General features: G+C 47.8%; 1 protein-coding gene and 2 non-coding genes across 4 annotated transcripts; all 3 read left to right on the top strand.

Moving 5' to 3' along the window:
• Positions 1-11,339: 11,339 nt before the first annotated feature.
• Positions 11,340-20,271, top strand: LOC115658384 (40S ribosomal protein S17). Of its 2 annotated transcripts, none has more exons than XM_030577197.1 (5): positions 11,340-11,432; positions 12,297-12,448; positions 14,612-14,717; positions 18,750-18,815; positions 20,141-20,271. In XM_030577197.1, exons 1-5 carry the CDS (start codon positions 11,430-11,432, stop codon positions 20,219-20,221), a joined length of 408 nt encoding a protein of 135 aa, XP_030433057.1. In that variant the 5' UTR covers positions 11,340-11,429; the 3' UTR covers positions 20,222-20,271. The 2 variants fall into 2 exon arrangements, with proteins under 2 accessions (XP_030433057.1, XP_030433056.1); XM_030577196.1 differs by lacking the exon at positions 11,340-11,432 and adding an exon at positions 11,859-11,882.
• On the top strand, positions 14,198-14,331 carry LOC115659291. Its single transcript, XR_004002511.1, has one exon. It is a non-coding gene; the product is annotated as a small nucleolar RNA SNORA71 (small nucleolar RNA).
• Positions 15,373-15,507, top strand: LOC115659290. The gene has a single exon (XR_004002510.1). It is a non-coding gene; the product is annotated as a small nucleolar RNA SNORA71 (small nucleolar RNA).
• Positions 20,272-20,291: the final 20 nt, after the last annotated feature.

Below are 20,291 nucleotides of genomic sequence, written 5' to 3'. Positions count from 1 at the left end.
AGAATGCACAGAGCTATAAAAATGTTTGGAAAACAGTCTGTGAGTTTATTTTCACAAACAAACTTCAGTACTTCTTCAGGAGTGGAATGTTTCTTAAGTCGTCTTGAAAAAGCCTGAAGCTCACTACACAAATCTGTAGCATCAATGTCTTTTGAATTTTCATGAGTCAATGCCGACTTCAGGTTTATACAAAATTCTCTTACCTGTTTTGCCGTTTTCTTTTGCAAGCTGTGGATACCATATAGAAGCCAAATACTGATTCTAGCTGCTGCATCTGATGAAATCTTTCAGCAACCAAGTGAATAGCAGTATCAAGGACTGCAAAGTAGAAATTCACTTTGAACCTTTGTTTTGGGTTCTGAATGGGTGTGTCTCATCCTTCATATGAAAACTGCTGCTTCTTTTGCAGAATGCAAACTGTCTCTGGTTCAAATTCTGTCAGAAAGTCTATTTCTTCAGCAAGGTCAAGAGAATCTATGAGTGTACTTTTGAACCCTTCATCACTCCTGAATTCCTCCAGAATATTTTTAGTTTGCTGCAGTTTTTGAATAGCAATTCAAGTTCTTTTCCTGAAGCTGCTTACTAGTGAGGTTAATCTCAAAAAGGATATTATACCACAAAATGAGAGAAGTCACAAATTTGAACTTGGAAAGGCCTTTTGCAAGAGCTTCTGCATCTGAATGTGCTGTATTGCCAGATGATCCAATAAAGGTGGTATCATCAGAAATTTCAATTAGGGCATCTTAAATGTTTCCAAGTTCATAGTGAAGAGGCTTCAAAGTATCAGTGCGACTCTACCATCTTGTCTAAGTGGTTTCACAGTTAGAGAATTCACATGGCGAGTCAGAATCTCCCAACGGCGTGTTGAGCCTGAGAAAAACACATAAACACATTGCAGCAGGTCAAAGAAACTGCTTGCCTCTAAACAACATCTAGCAGCATCATTGATAACCAAATTCAGAGACTGCACACTGCAAGGAATGAAAAAGGCCCTAGGATTGATTTTCCATTATTCTCCTTTGCACACCATTGTCTTTACCCTTCATATTACTCACATTATCGTAGCCTTGGCCACATCAGTTTTCAACAGATAATGACATTGTTTCAAGCTCTTGTAGAATAGTTTCAGTCATAAATGCTCCAGTCGTCTCCTTCAGTGGTACGAAACCCAAAAAATATTCCTTTATGAGCACTTCAACATTATCTTAATCGGCAGACTTTTCCATATCCACAAAATGAATGATCACTGTCATTTGTTCAACATGACTCACATCTGGTGTACAGTCCAGTATCATTGAAAAGTATTTTGCAGAATGGGCAGCTTCTACAATTTTCTTTCTCATGGCATTTGCTAGGATTTGAATCAGTTCATACTGCATATTTTTTCCTAAGTAATGAACCTGTGTTTCATGATCAGTAATTTTACGTAGATGCTCCTTCATGACTGGATTAAACACAGCTAGGTATTCAACAAATTTTAAAAGTTTCCTTTACCTGGAGTGTATAATTTTTCATTTCTGCCATGGCCACGGAATGCTAAATTTTGCCCACTGAAAACTCTCACTAAGCAATCAGATGCTCTAATATTTGTTGCCAATACTCTTCTTTTTCCTTGATCACACACAAATTTTCTTCATCGAGAGATTTTCCGTTTTTTAATCATAATTCAAGTTTTTTTCCAATTTTGAAAACATTCGAAATGTTCTGTACTTCTTTCATGTGAAGAGAGAATTGAAATGTTTTCCAGTCCTTCGAACCATTTTCAGTAATTGATGTACCAGTTGCTTGATTCCTAAACAACTTGCAGCAAAAACAAAACACAGAGTCCTTCGACACTGAATATTGTAATCAACTTTGATTAATTTCTTCACCATTAATGAGGTTCCTCTTGTAATGCTGAGCAGAGAAGTTTCTTTTATTTCCATCTTTAGGGAAGGGAAATTCACAAACTTGTTCAGGTTCATGTTCCACAAGAATTTGCTGTACGCTGTCATCACATTTGGGCCATGAAGCTGGGTCCCTATACTGTAACTTGTTTGTAACTTCCTCATCCTTTCTTCCTTCTACTTCATTTACTTCAATTTCTGCATGTGTTTCTGAAGGTGAATAAATTTTCTTCACTTCCATTATCAGTCTGATGCTGTGAACTGCCTTCATCTAGAAGTAAGTTTCCATCATCTTGAGTTTCCAAACTGCTTTTTTGTGGATCTGAGCTACCCTCATCTCAAATAATATACCTTCATCTTGATGTTTCACATGTGGATGTGAGCTAACCTCCTCTCCAAGTAAAATTCCTTCACCTGGATGCTGTAAACTGCTTCCATCTTTATTTGGATTAAAGAGAAGATATTTCAGGAAGGATCCCTGCTGTTTTGCTTGGTCCTTTTCCTTCTCAGCCTTTCATTTATGATACTCAGCCAGGGCCGCCCAGAGGGTGGGGAAAGAGGGGCAATTTGCCCCAGGCCCCGCAGGGCTCCCACGAGAGTTTTTTTGACTTCCTGGAGTGGGATCCTTCACTCGCTCCAGGAGCCCCAGAAAACTCTCGCAGGGCCTGGGCCCCTGGAGCTTCTTCCACTCCAGGTCATCGTCAGCAATTCGGTGGCGGGGGGGTCCTTCCACCCTGGGACCTGCCGTCAAAGTGCCCCGAAGACCCGCAGTGGCGGTCCTTCCTGCACTTTGGTGGTGGGTCCAGGGGCGAGTCTTCGTTGGCAATTCATGGCGCAGGGTCCTTCTGCCCCAGGACCCGCCACCAAAGTGCTGAAGACCCAGGCCTCCTGAATCCTCTGGGCGGCCCTGTACTCAGCTCCTGAGGATTTTCTTTTTCCTCTTTCTGCCACGGCATTTGAATATTGTTATGTACTGTCCTCCCGACTACAAGCATTATAGCGTTAAGGATGACTGTCACAGCCATCACATGGCTGGCGATTTAAACCACATTGCAGCCATCCCAACACATCTTTTCACTGCTTAAAAGTTCAATGATTAGTAACATACACTCACTTACCTATTAAAACAGTTAGTTACAGCATTTACACGGAAACACAATGACCTTTTTTGACATTATAACCTGTCATAACTCTAGTCCCAGATTTGGACCTTAGCATCCAAAATATGGGGGTTAGCATGAAAACCTCCAAGCTTAGTTACCAGCTTGGACCTGGTACTTGCTGCCACCACTCAAAAAATTCAAGTGTTTTGGGGCACTCTGGTCCCCCCGAAACCCTTCCCTGGGGACCCCAAGACCCAAACCCTTGAGTCTCACAACAAAGGGAAATAAATCTTTTCCCTTCCCCCCTCCAGGTGCTCCTGGAGACATACACAGACACAAGCTCTGTGAATCTAAACAGAGGAGTCCACCCTCTGTAATTCCAATCCTGGAAACAAAAGCACTTTCCTCTTCACCCAGAGGGAATGCAAAATCAGACTAGTAAATCTAACACACACAGATCTCCTTCTGACTTCTTCCTCCCACCAATTCCCTGGTGAGTACAGACTCAATTTCCCTGAAGTTTCCCAGAAAAGAAAAACTCCAACAGGTCTCAAAAAGAAAGCTTTATATAAAAAAGAAAGAAAATACATAAAAATGGTCTCTCTGTATTACGGTGACAAATACAGGGTCAATTGCTTAAAAGAATATTGAATAAACAGCCTTATTCAAAAAGAATACAAATCAAAGCACTCCAGCAACTATAGACATGTAAATACCAAAGAAAAGAAACCACATAACTCACTATTTGATCTCTTTGTCCTTACACTTGGAAACAGAAGATTAGAAAACAGAAATCACTTCTCAAAGCTGAGAGAAAACCAGGCAGACAGACAAAGACTCAGACACAAACTTCCCTCCACCCAGAGTTGAAAAAAAAAATCCTGTTTCCCGATTGGTCCTCTGGTCAGGTGCTTCAGGTGAAAGAGACATTAACCCTTAGCTATCTGTTTATGACATAACCCAACACTGGTTGTTTGGAAAGTAATCCCCTTCCTCACGGTTACCTGCTAGGAGTGTGACATCATCGCTTTCATAGTCTGTTAAGCGTTAACACTGTTACTTTTCTTTTATGGACCTTATTTATTACATGTGAACCAGTTATAACAAAGGAAAGTTCATAATTACACAGCCTGATAATAATGCTACAGTTTAATAACACTTAAAGATACTCACATTTTGGATTTATAATGCTGAAAGACATTATTCTTTGGCACCAAAAAACACAATTTTCCACAGTATTCGCTCAATTCTTAACCATCTACCTGCGATGTGTGTTAAAATGACCATTTGACATGTGTCGGCTCGTGATATCTCCACTCTACATGAATTTCCGGCTATGCGACCTTGATGCATATTCGAGTTAGGTGTCATTAGCATTGCAGCTCTTGCCATCAGCAGATGTGTTTTCATTGTGGCTGAGTTATTGCATATCAAAATTGCGGAGTGGGTCATCTTGACCCTATGTGGCAAATTGAAAAAAAAATCGCTAAAATTATGTATTTTTGCAGTAAATAAAAGATTTGACATATTAATAAATTATCAGAAATGTAGAGAAATTAATTATAATTCATATTCCCTCCATACACGCATGGAAATTGAAATAATGACATCTTTGTTATTTTATTTGTATTTTTTTCCATCTTTTTCTTTTTTTTTTTAATTTGATTTTTTCTCCCCTCAAATTTGGCGCCCCATTTAACTTGTCACCCTAGGCGACCACTTGGTTCACCTATGTGGACGGGCTGCCCCTGAGGCTCAGGGCATCTCTATAACCCTGCACCCTCTTCCCTCTGGCACCGAGACACCCCTGGATCACAGCAGTCCTCGCACATCTCTGGGGGTCCCAGCTGGTCAGCAGAACCTAAAGTTTCCTTGATTGAACTCAGGCGTCCAGATGCTCCAGTGAGGGAAACACATCACTTTGTGCCAGGCCAGGCTTAGGCGGTGCTGTGCTGCCTGGTAGCAGGCTTTGAAGGGCAGGGTGGCTAGTTTTTAATTACATCTCCTGGGAAAAAGGCCCAGGGGAGTTGTGCCTTTGACTTCAACAAAGCCAGGATTTTGCCCTGTGGGTTGAATGGCAGGAAGACGGAGGCTCAAAGAACCCCTCCTCCAAATAGTGGGAGAGATTCACAGAACCTGGCTGGCCACCCTTGGCTCTGCATCCCTGGGAGACCCAAGTAGAGTTGCCAACTTTCTACTCGCAGAAAACCAAACACCCTTGCCCTGCCCCTCCTCTGAGACCCCGCCCCTACCCCATGCCTTCTCTGAGGCCCTGCCCCTTGCTCACTCCATCCCCCCTCCCTATGTCGCTTGCTCTCCCCTCCCTCATGCACTTGCTCATTTTCACCAAGCTGGCTCAGAGGGTTGGGGTGCGGGAGAGGGTATGGACTCTGGGCTGGGGCTGCAGACTCCGGGGTGGGGCCAGAAATGGGCAATTCAGGGTGTGGAAGGATGCTCCAGGCTGGGGCAGGGGGGCTAAGGGCTCCAGCTGGGGATGCAGGCTCTGGAGTGGGGCTGGGGATGAGGGGTTTGGGGTGCAGGAGGGTGCTCCAGGCTGGGATCGAGGGATTCAGAAGCCGGGATGAGGATCAGGCCTGGGGTTTGGGTCATAGGAGGGGGTCAGGGCTGACCTTACCATAGGCCAAACTGAGGCAGATGCCTCAGGTGCCAGACTGGGGGGGGTGGGGGGCGCCACTAGGACCCAGAGTGTAGAAAATTGTGTCTGCTGCTGGTGCATCTGTATTCTCTCTGCTCTAGATGCACAGAGATGGGGGAGTGCTGTGCTGGAGGAAGGAGGGCACAAGACACATAACAGGCAGGCAGGAGAAAAGGTGAGAGAGAATAACAGAAAGCAGCAGAGCTGCAGGGAGAGAGAGGAGGAGGAGCCTCTTATGTACCTCTCTAGCACCCCCGGGAGCCTGGACTGATTAACACCAGCTTCTTAGGGAGCTTCCTGTTTCCTGCTGCTTCCTTGAACCCACTTGAGGAGAACAGGCAGTCAGCTGAAGTAGTAGGAGCCAGTTAGGCCCTTAAGATGCTGACATCTTCCTTCACTCAGGCCCTGCTACCAGCCTGCTTATTTGTCCCCTTCATCTGAGTGTTGAGAGCCACTATAGGTTGCACAGAACAGGAGTCATGAGTGAAAGAAGAAAACGCCCCTCTGGGGCAGCATTCAGAAAAAGCAAGCAATCAAAGGAAGCTTTTCTATCTAAACAGGAAGGAGCTTTCATGAGATACATAGATACAAATGTTCACAGTGAGCCTTCCAGCCCCAGTGAGGATGTGAGTGGTGAGGAGATGCCCGATCTTCCAGTTACTCAGAGTGCAGATGACCTGGCAGCTACTGCAGCATCCATATCTCCATCTCAAATGGATGTAACCATGCACATTCCTGAAGAAAAGTGTAGATCAGAGAAGAGTGTGGTGGAGGCACAAGAAACAGCGGCTGCTGAGTTTAGTTCCTTAAGTCTAGATGGTCCAGAACTGTGGACCCACCTGAGCAGTAGCCTGAAGGACTTCCTTGTACTGCATGGGCTACACCAAATGAAAAACTTCACGGTCCACAAAGACAATGAAAATAGAAGTTTCCATCCAACACGTTACTGGCATGAAATCCCCAACAGCGACAAAGTGAAGAGGCCATGGCGTATGTACCCAAAAACCCAGAATGCTGCATACTGTTTTTGTTGCAAACTCTTCCAGTCTAATGTTCCAGCCACATGGGGTTCTACAGGAACAAAGGACTGGAAAAATCTGGCTAGAAATCTGGCATACCATGAGAAGGCAGCAAATCACCAGAGAGGAAAGAGCTTGAGATGAGACTCAGGTTAAAGGGTCACCATAGATGATCAGCATCAAGAGAAGATTGCATCAGAGTCTCTTTCCTAGCAAAATGTTTTGAAAAGGCTCATTGGCATTGTGAGAATGCTTGCTACCCAAAACCTCGAACTGTGTGGCACTTCAGATCAACCTTATGTGCCAAACAATGGAAGCTTCCTTAAAATTGTAGAGCTGATGGCTGAATTTGATGCTGTACTCCAGGAGAATCTAAGAAGAGTCACCACTCAAGAAATGTACACACACCACTACCTTGGAAAAACAATTCAAAATGAGATCATACAGTTACTGGCAACAAAAGTCAAACAGAAGATTGTGGCAGATCTGAAGTCAGCAAGATATTACTCTGTTATTCTGGACTGCACACCTGACATCAGCCATACGGAAAAATGACTTTAATGGTGCATTTTGTAACAACAACAGAACCTAGTGAAAATGTCCCTGCAATTGTGACTGTCAGAGAGCATTTTCTAGAATTTATTGACATTGATGATACTACAGGAGTTGGTATGACAAATGTGCTTCTTAAAAAGCTGGAAGATATGGAAATTCCGATAGCTGACATGAGATGTCAGGGCTATAATAATGGTGCCAACACGAGAGGAAAGAACAGAGGAGTGCAGACACAGATACGAGAGTTAAACCCTCGAGGTTTTTTTGTCCCATGCAGTTCTCCTTCATTGAACTTGGTGGTCAATGATGCAGCATCAGCTTCTAGTGAGGCTGCTGAATTTTCTAATGTAATTCAAAGCATCTATTTATTTTTCTCTGCATCAACTCTTCGATGGCAAATTTTGAAGCAACATCTGGGAACATCCTCTCTGACACTGAACCCACTGAGTGCCACATGATGGGAAAGTCAAGTGGAGGCGATAAAGCCTATCAAACACCAAATTAGGAAGTATCAGAGGGGTAGCCGTGTTAGTCTGGATCTGTAAAAGCAGCAGAGAGTCCTGTGGCCCCTTATAGACTAACAGACGTTTTGGAGCATGAGCTCTCATGGGTGAATACCCACTTCGTCGGATGACATGCATCCGATGAAGTGGGTATTCACCCACGAAAGCTCATGCTCCAAAATGTCTGTTAGTCTATAAGGGGCCACAGGACTCTCTGCTGCTTTTACAAATTGGGAAGATAGATGATGCCATAGTTGCCATTATGGAGGATAATGCTATGACAGGAACTGTTCATGGGAGAAGAGTGGCAGAGAGAAATGGAATCATCAGAAACATACATAACTTCAAATTTCTGTGTGGCTTAGTGTTGTGGCATGACATACCGTTTGACCTTGATATATCTGGAGCAATGGAACCGGACAAAGCAAAGTCATACCTACAGTCTTATCAGTGGGGGATTTCAAAACATTCTGAAGACTGCACAGAAGTTGGCAGAGGAACTTCACACTGAAGCTATTTTCCCACCCATTCAAGAATACAAAAGTCACCGAAGAAGAAGACATTTTGATTAAGAGGCATAGAATAATCCCACAAGAGACCCCAAACAACAATTCAAAGTTGAATTCTTTAACCAGGTGCTAGATTGTGCTATACAATCAGGTGAAGAATGTTTAATGCAGCTCAAGGAACATAGCAGTATATTTGGGAACTTTTATGATATTCCAAAACTCTTCACCATACCTGAAGAAGACCTACACCAGCAATGCAGGGCACCAGAGACAGTGTTGACACATGATGACATATGCAATATTGATGCAAGTGATCTAGGTGATGAACTGAAAGCCCTTTCAAGATACATTTCATCAGGATCAACTCCAAAGGCTGTTCTGGAATATATGTGCACAAATAAGATGATTATCTTCTTTCCAAATGCTTTTGTTGCTCTGCACATACTTCTAACACTTCCTGTAACAGCTGCCAGTGGAGAACGCAGCTTCTCCAAGCTGAAGTTAATAAAAACACATCTATGCCCCACAATGACACAGAAGAGGCTGGTCGGCCTTGCAACTATCTCAATAAAGCATGAGCCGGCCCAGACTGTGGACCTTCAGGAAGCAATTCAAATCTTTGCAACCAAGAAGGCACGGAAAGCACCACTTTGATTATTCAAACAGATAAAAATGCCAGTGTTTACTATGCAGAACAGAAAAGTTACATTTGCTGTTCAGGCATTTGAAAGTTAAGTGTTACTTAAAATTTTGGAACAAGGCATTTAAAGTTGTTTGTTCTCCTTTATTGGGGTAGGTAGCAGAGCAGTACCACAAGAGGAGAACAGGAAGAAGGCAGAAAGATTCCCAGCTGGGTTCAAGCCCTTCCCTGCTGGCCAAGATAGCAGCATAGGCCCCCAGAACACAAGGGTTGGGAGCATGGTGGGGAACGGGAAACCTGTGGGCCTGTGGCTGCTGATCGTGTCTGTCCCTTCTCTCTTAAGCCCCGACTCCCACCGAAGAGGAGGGAAATGGAAGTGCTTGCTCTGGGTACCAGTATCCCTGGGACACCTGGTGTCTGAGTTAACTTGTGTTCCTCTCTTCTCTGGCTCTGCAGAAGTTTCTTTAATGGCTCAAAAGTCCTGGAGCAAGAAGGAATTTCTCATGCGCCTGGGGGTGAGCTCCAGCGAGGCTACAAAAGCTGGGAGAGAGTCTTGACACCAAGTCAATCTGACTGTCCAGTCAGGGTCGGCTCCAGCTTTTTTGCTGCCCCAAGTGGCGGTGAAGGGGGAAAAAAAACAAAAAATGATTGTGCGGCTGCCGAAGAGGAAGTGAAGGACTGACGGACCCACCGCCAAATTGCCACCACAGTCCCGAACATGACGCCCCAACAATGGACAGACTGCTGCCCCTTTTTGTTCGCTGCCCCGGTCACCTGCTTCCTTCGCTGGTGCCTGGAGCCGGCCCTGTGTTCAGTGCACCATAATCCTTCCTTTGCCAGCCCCCCTTTGCCAGCCCATGCCTCACCCCTTCGTGGGGCCTTTGCCCTCATTATGGGCCAGGGGCTGCTTTCTACACTTTCTACACTTCCTCATGCCCAGACCTGCCTGCAGTGACCAGCTGGAGCTATGCCAGGCCCTTGTGGCTATTGGTGGCTCTCAGAAAAAGGGGCTGTCCAAGGCCCAGGGGCTCTCAGGGCTTGTTTTACACTCTGTATTTGATTACGAAATCAATTAAACCTTTTCATTAAAAGGCCAGAGAAGGCTTCTAGTCCTGGCTCTGTCTAAGCCCCTGCCGAGCTCTTTATGGGAAGGTTGCCTGAAGAAGAGGCCACCCATCGGCGGAAGACCTTAGAGAGCTCACCTCACTCCGAGGCATGTGAAAGGGGCGGTAAGGCTGAGCGATGGGGTGTTGTCAGGAGCTGAATGGCTGGGGAGGCTCACCCCTATGGCTCAGATCTAGCCCGGTGTTGGGGAAGACCTGGCAGGAGACTGAAACAGCATGGCTGAAATTTAACCACTCCCAGAATCAAACCTAGTGCCTGTAATGGTTCCTGCTGCCACTGTGCTGGGGGTGGGCTGGGGCAAGTCCCACAGAATTGCAGGGAGACTTTGCAGGTGGGAGAAGCTCAGCAACAGAAATGGCGGATGACTATTGGAATGACTATGCAGGAGCGAGGGGTGTTCAGATGTGGAACTGGGGAAGGTTTCCCTGCCTTTCTCATCCCATTTCACACACACACCCCCAGGGGTGGCTCTAGGTATTTGGCCGCCCCAAGCACGGCAGGCAGGCTGCCTTTGGTGGCTTGCCTGCGGGAGGTCCCCAGTCCTGCGGATTCGGCAATACGCCTGCGGGAGGTCCACCAAAGCTGCAGGACCAGCGGACCCTCCGCAGGCATGTCTGCCTCGCGGTGACCGGCAGAGCGCCCCCCATAGCTTGCCACCCCAGGCATGCGCTTGGCATGCTGGTGCCTGGAGCCGCCCCTGCACACACCCCAGGTGCCTGGTGCAGGAAAGCTGGGGTGTGGTTGGGCTGGGGTGACCCCAGGCACTCTGACCAGAAAGCGGTGTCTGCAGGGGCAATGTCTAGGTATACCTTAGTACCAGCCACACACCACCTGAGCCAGGCCCCAGCAACTCCTGCTCATAGGGAGTAATGACCAGGGGGCTTTTCATGGGCCTCTGCCCTACTAGGGGCCCTGTTCTGTAGCTGTTCTGTGCGCCCATGTGCACGGTAATGGGCTAAAGTGAACGCTGAGGCTCCGGGGCTGGTTCCAATCACAACACGGGCACTGGAGTGGGGGACGCCGGTGTTCCCATGGGGCGGGCGTGCTGGTGCTGGTGCTGGTGCTGGTGCTGCTGTGCCGCCAAGCCATAGCCCAGCTCTGCCAGCCCTCCCTGGGGGACAGTTACTATGGTTACAAACCTGCTCCTAGCTCGCCTGGAGCTGGGTGGCGCTGTTCACAGCGGGGCACAGCCCCTAACTCTGCCTGCAGCACCCCCCGGCGTTACTCTGGGCTTAGGGCGGCGATATTCCGCCTCCAGGCCACGGCGTGGCGCTGTGGACTCCCCGCAGTCTCTGCTGTGCATCCACCTAGCCGCTGGGTGGCGCTGTGGGCCGCCGGCGCGCTCTTCCTGGACTGACAACGCCCGTCTGGCCGCGCCTGCGTTATAGCTCTTTTCCCGGCATCCTTTGCCCTCTTCAGCGGCCGCTGCCAATATGGTGGGTTCCGGGCCTGGGTCGTTCCCGCTCCTCAATCGGCCGCCATCCGCCCCGGGCCGGGGTTGCCGGGGCCTGGGCCGCGCTGGGAGGCCGCTGCTGCCGCCGGGGAGCGGGACGAGGCCCGTGGGGCGGGGCGGACAGGCGGTGCCCGTGCCCGGCGATCCTGGGGGGCCCCGGGGCTTTGGGCTCACCCAGCCCGGCTGCGCGTGTGGGGGCCGGGCCCTGCTGGGATCCCGTCGGAGGGGCTGGGGGAGGGAGCGAGCCGTGGTGGCTCTGGGCGCTGCGCGGGGTTTGCGCCTAGTGCCTGAGGAGCGGCCCGCTGCGGTGTGAGGCTCCCCGGCCCAGGCCTGTCTGCCTCCCCGGGTCTCACCGCGGGCTGGGGCCCTGCCAGCAGCAGTTTACGGAGAAGTCTTGGCTCCCCGAAATGGGAGGTTTTTACCCATGCAGAGTGTGGGTATGGGGGCAGGGCCTCTAAAAATACCCCTCGCCATCGCTGCCTGCGCAAGGAGTTTGGGGGCTTGAGAGTGAATAGAGAAGCCAGAGCTGCTGAGGCCTGGGATTCCTCGGGCTTCTGGGTACTTAGACACAGAAAGCTGCAGTTTTCTGTGTATGAGGGCAGGCTTAGCATGCGTGCTCGGGTCATGTTAGCCTCCTGTCTACAGGTTTGCATGTAATTAGCTGCATATGTCAGGCTCATGAGTTTAGTTTTCTGAAGGAAAGTTGCTCTCTGTTACAGGGCAAAGGGCTAATGCCACCTTAGTGGCTCTTTAGGAGCTCAGCAGGAGCACTTTGAGCTGGAAGTAGAAACAGATGGGTAGGTTTTGCTGTTTCACGCTGTGATGATTTGTTCTTCAAATCTTCTAGGGACGCGTGCGAACAAAGACGGTGAAAAAGGCTGCCCGGGTTATCATTGAAAAGTACTACACGCGGCTAGGGAACGACTTCCACACGAACAAACGGGTGTGTGAAGAGATTGCTATCATCCCTAGTAAGAAACTGCGTAACAAGATAGCTGGGTAAGGCAGCCTTGGGACTTGCTGTGCTCTTGTATGAGGGTTTAGCTTCACACATCCTAGCTTTGGGGTGGTGAATTTCATTCTCAGTCTGAGGGGTGAGAAGAAACTCCCATTCTGTTGCAAAGGTATTAATCTATGTACATTTAGATAATCTCAGTAAATGCATCTGGAATCTGAATGTCCCAGTCCTTGCTCTGACACTGGAGCCACAGATTAAGGCTTTTGGAGTGCTGAAACATCCCTAGTGAGCTAGGAAGGCGTAGATTTTCATATATCAGGGGTAGCCGTCTTAATCTGCATCCACAGAAACAATGAGGTGTCTGATGGCACCCCTTAAAGACTAACAGATTTATTTGGGCATAAGCTTTCATGCGCATGGAGTGAAAATTACAGATACAGACATAAATATCATGTGCCATTTATGCACCTGTATATGAAATTTTCACTCCATGTGTCTGAAAAAGGGGATTAGGTTTTGTGTTTTTTTTCAACTCATGAAATCTTATGCCCAAATAAATGTTAGTCTAAGGGGTGCCACCAGACTTCTTGTTTTTGTAGATTTTTGTGACTTTTGAAGGATAGTTTCCACGTGGTTAAGTCACTTAAATTTTTACACTGGCAAATTGACATTTGTTTGTAATATCACTAGATCAATCATATCTTTAGAAATACAATTTCTATAGAATGTTTAAGCATCATGGAGTACTGCCTTATTTGGTAGATTAAGTAACAGATGATCTTTAGTCCTTACCCAGCATCTTAAAAACATTTAACTTCTGGATAACTTGTCCCTTAGCTTTTGGGTGGCAGGAGCAATTGATGCTTACCTATACTTACTAATTACAACTCAATCCCTGCTTAATGTAAGTGTGCTTATAGAATCGTCCTTAGGTTTGAACTCTGTTTCTGATAGACTAAAATTTCTTTATTTCTCTACCCTAGTAGCACTTCGGAGTGTCAGTCCCTTTTAGTGTAGCTGTTTCATTACTGTTTTGCTTTAAAAGATTTTAACAAGTCTTGACTCAGGCTCTGTGTATCTCAACTAACAAATACACAGAATTGCATGGAAATCTTTTTCTCCTTTTGTTCTGGGCTCCTCTAGCAGGCAGGTGCCTGGTTAGCTAGTCGGACTTCCCTAGACACCGAGGCCTAGATCCTTAGAGGTATTTAGATGCCTCTCTCATTGATTTTAAACAGAAGTTATCCACCTAAATACCTCAGAAGATCTGAGCTTGAATTACTTGGTGTTCTGGAAGCGCTAAGATGTACTTTGACATTTCAATCTCTTATGAACTCTATTTCACTGCCTTTCTGGTCAGAGCTTGCTGTATTCGTTTTCCTTGGGGCAAATCCAGTATGGGAGTGGGTGAGCTTTTACTTTGTGCTGCGATTAGTGTTGGCCACTTGCATTGCTGCAGGCTCAGGATCCCTGTACCACCTGTCTTTATTGGGGGGTGTAGAGAGAGTCTTGGAAATTAAGAGCTGCAGTTCTCCAGCAGGCAAAGTCAGAAGTGTCAAGTTATCCTCTTGCGTACCTCTGGGAGAGAGGTCTACTGAAATCAGGTGGGTCCTGGAGGCCTGCTGCTGTTTGACTTGCCTCTGCCAGCCTCATGTGTGCATTTGCAGCTGCATTGACTTGGAGCTTGAAGGAAATACCCTGGTGTGTAAGTTGGGTTGTTTATAACCAGCCTCCCAAGTCTTCAGTCACTGAACTTGGAGAGATTGTGTCCTCAGCTTACTTGCTTTGAAACCTGCATTGGAAAGTGATTCTGGTCTTGTCTGTGACCTGGTCATTGATTGTGCAGGGAGAGGAACTTGTGAAAGCTTTTCCCGTGTTTGGAGGATTCATCCTCATTCCTGCCAAACCCCGTAACTTTCAGACATTGCTGCTGGTCTTTTTGTTCCCTTCCTCCACCGCTTCCAGGAGGCAGGACAGGAAAGCCTTCTGCTGTCAAGTTATTGTGGTCGCTGGCTGTGAAATGGCAGGGTAGATATGAGCAGCTGTGGGGGTTTAAATGAGACAGATACAAGGTCTCTAGTGACCCACGTCTTCCAGGATTACGGAGAGCCAGCGCTTCCAATGGGTGGGTTGAAGCTGTTGTCAGGGTGAGATATGTAAGAAAATGGGGTGCCAGTTGACCAGTTACTGGATTCTCCCTGCAGGTATGTCACCCATCTGATGAAGCGTATTCAGAGGGGGCCTGTCAGAGGTATCTCCATCAAACTGCAGGAAGAGGAGAGAGAGAGAAGGGATAACTATGTCCCTGAGGTAAGATTTCTAACTATACTTGGGTGCATCTCCGGCCTCTTCTGCCAGGCAGAGTGGCTCATCCTGACATGCTGGTATCCAGGTTCTGCATGGCTAACAAAGGGGCTTCCATTCTGCTTATCACACCAGCAACCAGGAGATCTCTCCTTTCCTTTCCTGAGAAATGTGACCACGACCAGATAGCCTGAGTTAGCTGCACAGGGCTGGGATTTATGAGAAGGATCCAGGATGATAGACTGATGACTTGTCCTGAAAAATCTCCAGGGACATAGGGAGCCAGGAACTCCTGATTTCTAATCTCAGCTGTACTGCTGACTTGTGTCGTGGAGCAAATAATCTCTGCCTCCATGTTCGGATCTGTCAGATGTGGAGAATTTACACCAGGGGAGTAATGTGTGAAAGCTGCGATGTATGTTGTTGTGAATCACATTGAAATTCAAGTGTCCGACAAACTCCTGCACTTATCTCTGGAGCGTCTGGAATGGGACAGGGCTTTCCTGAACTCTCACTTGGACAGTCAGCAGGAGAGCAAGTTGTTGCTCACTTGTCATTGCTTCAGTTCAATTCATCCAGAAATCTTATGGCCTAACTAGCATCTCTCCCCTTCCACCCCCACTTCCACTCCTCAGCTGGGTTTAAAGGGCTCTCATCCTGAACCTGCATTCAAAAGTGATTCTGGTCTTGCCTGTGACCTGGTCATTGATAGTGCAGGGAGAGGAGCTTGTGAAAGCTTTTTCCCGTGTTTGGGGGGCTCGTTCCTATCCCTACCAAACCGTGTAACTTTCAGACACTACCCCCTGCCCTCATCTCCAGTCCAGTGTGGTGGGTGCGGTAGGTGACCTCAAATTGGCTTCCAGAAAAATTATTTTCGCAGCATCGTGCAAAAGTGACAAACAGCAACAAGCCAGCTTCAGGACTTGTTTTTAATGTGCACTTCATCCAAAGGTTGGCACTCTGTTGTGACCACAGGTTTGGTTCTGTGGCTGATCCTGTGTGTAGAGTTCAGTTGTCACTAGAAGTTTTATGAAAAACAAATGTGACGCCAGTGAATGTAATGGGAGCTCTGATGTCACTAGGTGGGCTAGGGTTGTTCCCTTCTTGATACCTGGCTTGCAGATCTCCGCTTTCCCTGGAAATGGGGAGTCACTGCTGATCTGCTCCAGTCCATGATGTGCTGGCTGGGTAACACGTGGTGTAAATGCAGGAGGACTGTGCCTGTTCTTGCCTCCTTCCTGATAGTGTGTGTTAGGCTGACTCCCCCACAGCTACCACCCATCATAGGACTGGAAGGGGCTTTTGGGTCATTGAGTCCAGGCCCCTGCTGTTACTGGCAATCCCATCCCTCTCATGTCTACCTGTGAGGTGTCTGCATTCTCACAAAAGTTCTAGCCAGCTCTGAGAACTTGGCACGCTAGCAACATAGGATAGCCATACTGAATCCCAGCTCCATCTCTCCCAGTGCCCTGCCTCTGGCAATGGCCAGCCCTGGAGGAAGGTGCATGTACCCTGCAGTAGGCAGATGGGGGAAGGATCATGCCTCCACCTTCCTTTTATTCTCTATGCACAAAATGTCTGGCTGCTAGCATAATGCAGCTAGTGACCTGTTACTATCTGCGCTTCAAGGACAGGACTTGCTGTTATCAGCTGAAAGGGAGAGCCCTAATGTAGCTGTCTTCCCATAGTGTCACTGAGCGGAGAAATAACTCCTTTGTACTCCTGTGGCAGGCAAGGGAGTTTGGTTGTGAGTCACTGTTGCAGTAAGAAACTCTAAAATAGCCTTTTGGCAGAACTGCTTGCAGAACAGTAAAACTAGGCAGATTTCTTGCTCCCTTTATCAGACAAATGCCTGCAAGTGTCATTTAGTGCAGATGAAAAATCACTATTTACCCAGAGCCCTTAAATATGAAGCATGTACAGGAACTCATGGCAAATTATTGGCTGACTCCTGCCAGCTCCTGCACTGGGGATTTGGATAGTCAGTGATAAATGCTTGAACTCTGGAGCAAGAGAGTGTCTTCTTGGCCCACTGTACTACGTCTCCTGCTTCCTTAGGCCATAGGGATGCTGTTAGAACTTGGAGATGACCAAGGTTCATATATGCTGTGATCCTGCCACAAGGGTAAGATCAAACAGTTACAACAGGACGACTAAAGCTTGTAGTGTAAGCAGATATTTGCAAAGGATCCAAGGTGGGTGAGCTCTGGAGGGGAGAGATTTAAATCAGGTTCAGACTTTGTCAAACTAGGAAATTTCTACTATTTATTACCATTTTAATTTAAAATGTGATTAGTTATAAAAGGTCCATGCTGTGGTGTTCTTTTGAAGTGACTCTTCTGATGGGGTAACTTATGGGATTTCACAAAACTGCCATAGGCAGAAAACAAACTATTGAAAATGAAGGCCTTGGTGTGTAATTTAACTCTCACAAATGATCCCACTGACCTCAGTGGGACCATTCATGGAAGGTCAAACATGTACATAAGGGTCTGCAGCATCAGGGACTGAAATTGTATTTTTATTTAATGTTTCTCTTATGCAAGAACATAACTGCCAGTATCCTTTGGACCAATATCCAGCAGTGGCCAGTATCAGAGCTTCAGGGGGAGTGTACTGAACAGGGCAGTTGGAGTGATCCACCCCTTTGTCACTTCAAAAGAGACTCACTCCAGTGTTAACAGTGAAAAGTTGTTTAGACTGTTGGTACACTGAAAAGCTTCCCAGTACCTGTTATGCGCGCAGGCCAAAAGCTTGACTACTGAGCTCATTGATGTCTGAACACCTGGGGCTTTTGGACAAAATCACACCCTCAAGTCACTTAGGCACATCGGTCCCATTGACTTCAAATGGCAAACTGTGAAGGGAGAAGCATAGCTAGTGGAGGTGGTTCAAATATAGCCTTGGCTTATCGTTGTGTTGGAGTTTGTGGTGCCATCACAACGGTGATAATGAAGCGTGGCACTTGTCTCTCTCAGCTCAGAGGAGTACTTTAAATGAGACTGCTCAGCAGTCTCATGAAATTCTGGGAACAACTGAGAAACCTGACTAAAGCGGGTGCCGTCTTTCTGAACTAAAACACTAAATTTAACCAATGTTAAGAATGGGGGGTAAAAAGATCTGGAGCCACCTTGTAAGAATGCAGGAGTGTTAAAGGCCTCATTCTTGAAATCTGGACACCAAATACGTTTTCAAGCTTTTTCTTGTGGCCTGCGGCTGGTTACTCTGCTATTCACTGGTTCTGAACTGAGTGATGTGATTCCGGTGACTGCTATGGCTCCTGGCAGCCAGCAGGGTGTGGTGATAGAAGCAAAGCTGGTGACATCCAGAGTTATGTCAGTAGGTGTAGCCAAAGGTGAGGGCCCCAGACTCCTTGTGTGGCACAGGCAAACACCCTCCTGTCATGCAGTAACTACCTGCTGCCTACACTGCCCTGGGGAGGGAGCAGTCTGGATTGGCTATAGAGAGATGAATTCAGTCTCAGCCCTCTACAGGAGACTGGTTTGCTGCTGCATGGGAATTGTGAGGGCAGTATCCTAGACACAGCTGGAGTTGCGAAGGTCCCATATGCTTTAGGGAAGATGGCTGAAGGCAGAAGAGACTGTCCATGCTGAGATCTCCTGCTCTGCTCCCTTAAAGTGTTTTATGGCTGGATTCTTAGTGCACTTCGCAGCTCTCCCCACAGTATTTATGGGGCAAGTGGAGCATCCCCAGCAGTGGAATGTGAGGGCAATGATCTGTGGTGGAGACTTGTCCCTGCAGAGCTGGCTGTTTGTGAATGAGAAGCATTTGTCTTAGCTCAGGGCTTCTCAAACCCTTCATTCCTGTTTGGTGATGTGAGTTTAGCAACTGGCCTGAGGGAGTCGGCGCCATGTTAGCAGGCAACTCCCTGGATTGGCTGGGAACTCGCAGGCTTTGTCTGTAGGGACCCACTCCAGCTTCTGACCATCTCTGAGTGGAGTCTGAGTAATGCTAGACTCTCAGAGCTCTGTGTGTGATGTTTAACACAGTGCATCCATGTTCTTTTTCCCTCTGCAGGTCTCTGCCCTTGACCAGGAGATCATTGAAGTTGACCCAGATACTAAGGAAATGCTGAAACTGCTGGTGAGTGTGGTCTCTTCAGAGAGATTGGCTTGTGCCTTTGCTCTTCTGGAGGTGGAAGCTCATGGCCATCATAGTTCAGTGCAGACTGAAGGCCTTGTTCAGGCACCAGGGAGAGCCTCCTAGCGACAGCTGTTTGGAGGACTTTGTTATGGGCAGGTTTCCAGCACAGTTACTCTGTTAGACCTGGGCCATGGACTGACTGGCCTCTGTAGCACGATTATTATGAATTGTCCGGAAAAAAAAATTCCCCCCTCCCTCCCCCGCCCCCCCAACAGTGGCTGGAAAAGCTTTGCTAGAAGCCTGCCAGCAACAGCATTCTGACCCTGCTAGCATGGCTTTCAACTGCGATACAGCTAGGCAGTTCTTCGCCTACATCTCAGGGAGTCAGAAACCCCCAGTCAGCACCTGAGGGCCTCTGTGTGTCCCTGTCTGTAAAGCGGGTAACAGTGCTCACCCACCTCTGTGCAGAGCCCTGGGGCCGGTGGAGGTGATGTATTAGTTATACCAGGGTGGGGCTGGGGCTTCTGAATTGAAGTATGAAATAGCCAGCACCCCTGAGCACGATCAAGGGCCCCAACCCTGCTAGAAATCCCCGCTCCAGCAGCATGAAAGGGGGAGGGGCAGGCTGCTTGGAAAGGACTTGCCGTGGACTCACTAGTGGTGACGGACACACGCATTCTCTTCCTTCCCTGCCCACCCCCAGTCTCTTCTGTACCAGCCTCTAGGACTCAGTGTCTGGTGCAGTTTTCCCCAAGCTCTCGTTCCCACTCAGAGTTGCTCTTAGCTGCACAAGAGCCTAGAAGCCTGTTTTTGTTTTGGGTCTCCCCTTCTCCACTGGGACATGTGCTCTGATACCAGAGCTGTGCTCAAGGCCTCCTGCCCCTGGTTAGAACACAACCCCTACGGAAGCAACTGAACCATGGGTGAGCCTGTGAAGTGCAGATTCCAGCCCAGTTGCTGGCATGTTAACTGTGTAACTTTCACAATTGGGTGCATCTCCTGCCCCAATCCAGTGAATGCTCAGCCAGGCTGGTCCCTAAGTCCCCACCCTCCTGTGTGTCACGCTTGCAAGCCTGTTGGGACTCACTGCTGTGTTGTGTGACATAGACTCCCCCTCCCTGTCTCTGCAGCACGGCCTCCTGTCTACGGACAGGCTGGAGGACTCACCCTCTGTTCTCACTGGAATTCAGGGTAGATGTTTGTGTGTTGGGAGGGAGAGGTTGGGCAGAGCCTACTGTGCTTTGATCTGGGACCCCTGCCAGCAGAGAGGAAGGGGTAGGCTGGCATGCCGAGTGTAACCTGGTCTGTTTCCGTGTGTCTTCCAGGACTTTGGCAGTCTGTCCAACCTGCAGGTCACGCAGCCCACTGTGGGAATGAACTTCAAAACCCCAAGAGGAGCAATCTGAATGCGTTGCTGCGCTGCCACTTTTCCAATAAACGTGGGAAACCAAACCTGTCCCCTCTTCTGCTAGTGCT

The sequence above is a fragment of the Gopherus evgoodei genome, chromosome 10 (assembly GCF_007399415.2).
Source record: "Gopherus evgoodei ecotype Sinaloan lineage chromosome 10, rGopEvg1_v1.p, whole genome shotgun sequence".
Taxonomy (NCBI): Eukaryota; Metazoa; Chordata; order Testudines; family Testudinidae; genus Gopherus; species Gopherus evgoodei.
Note: the sequence above shows the minus strand (reverse complement) of the source record. Positions and strands in the feature narration are given on the sequence as shown.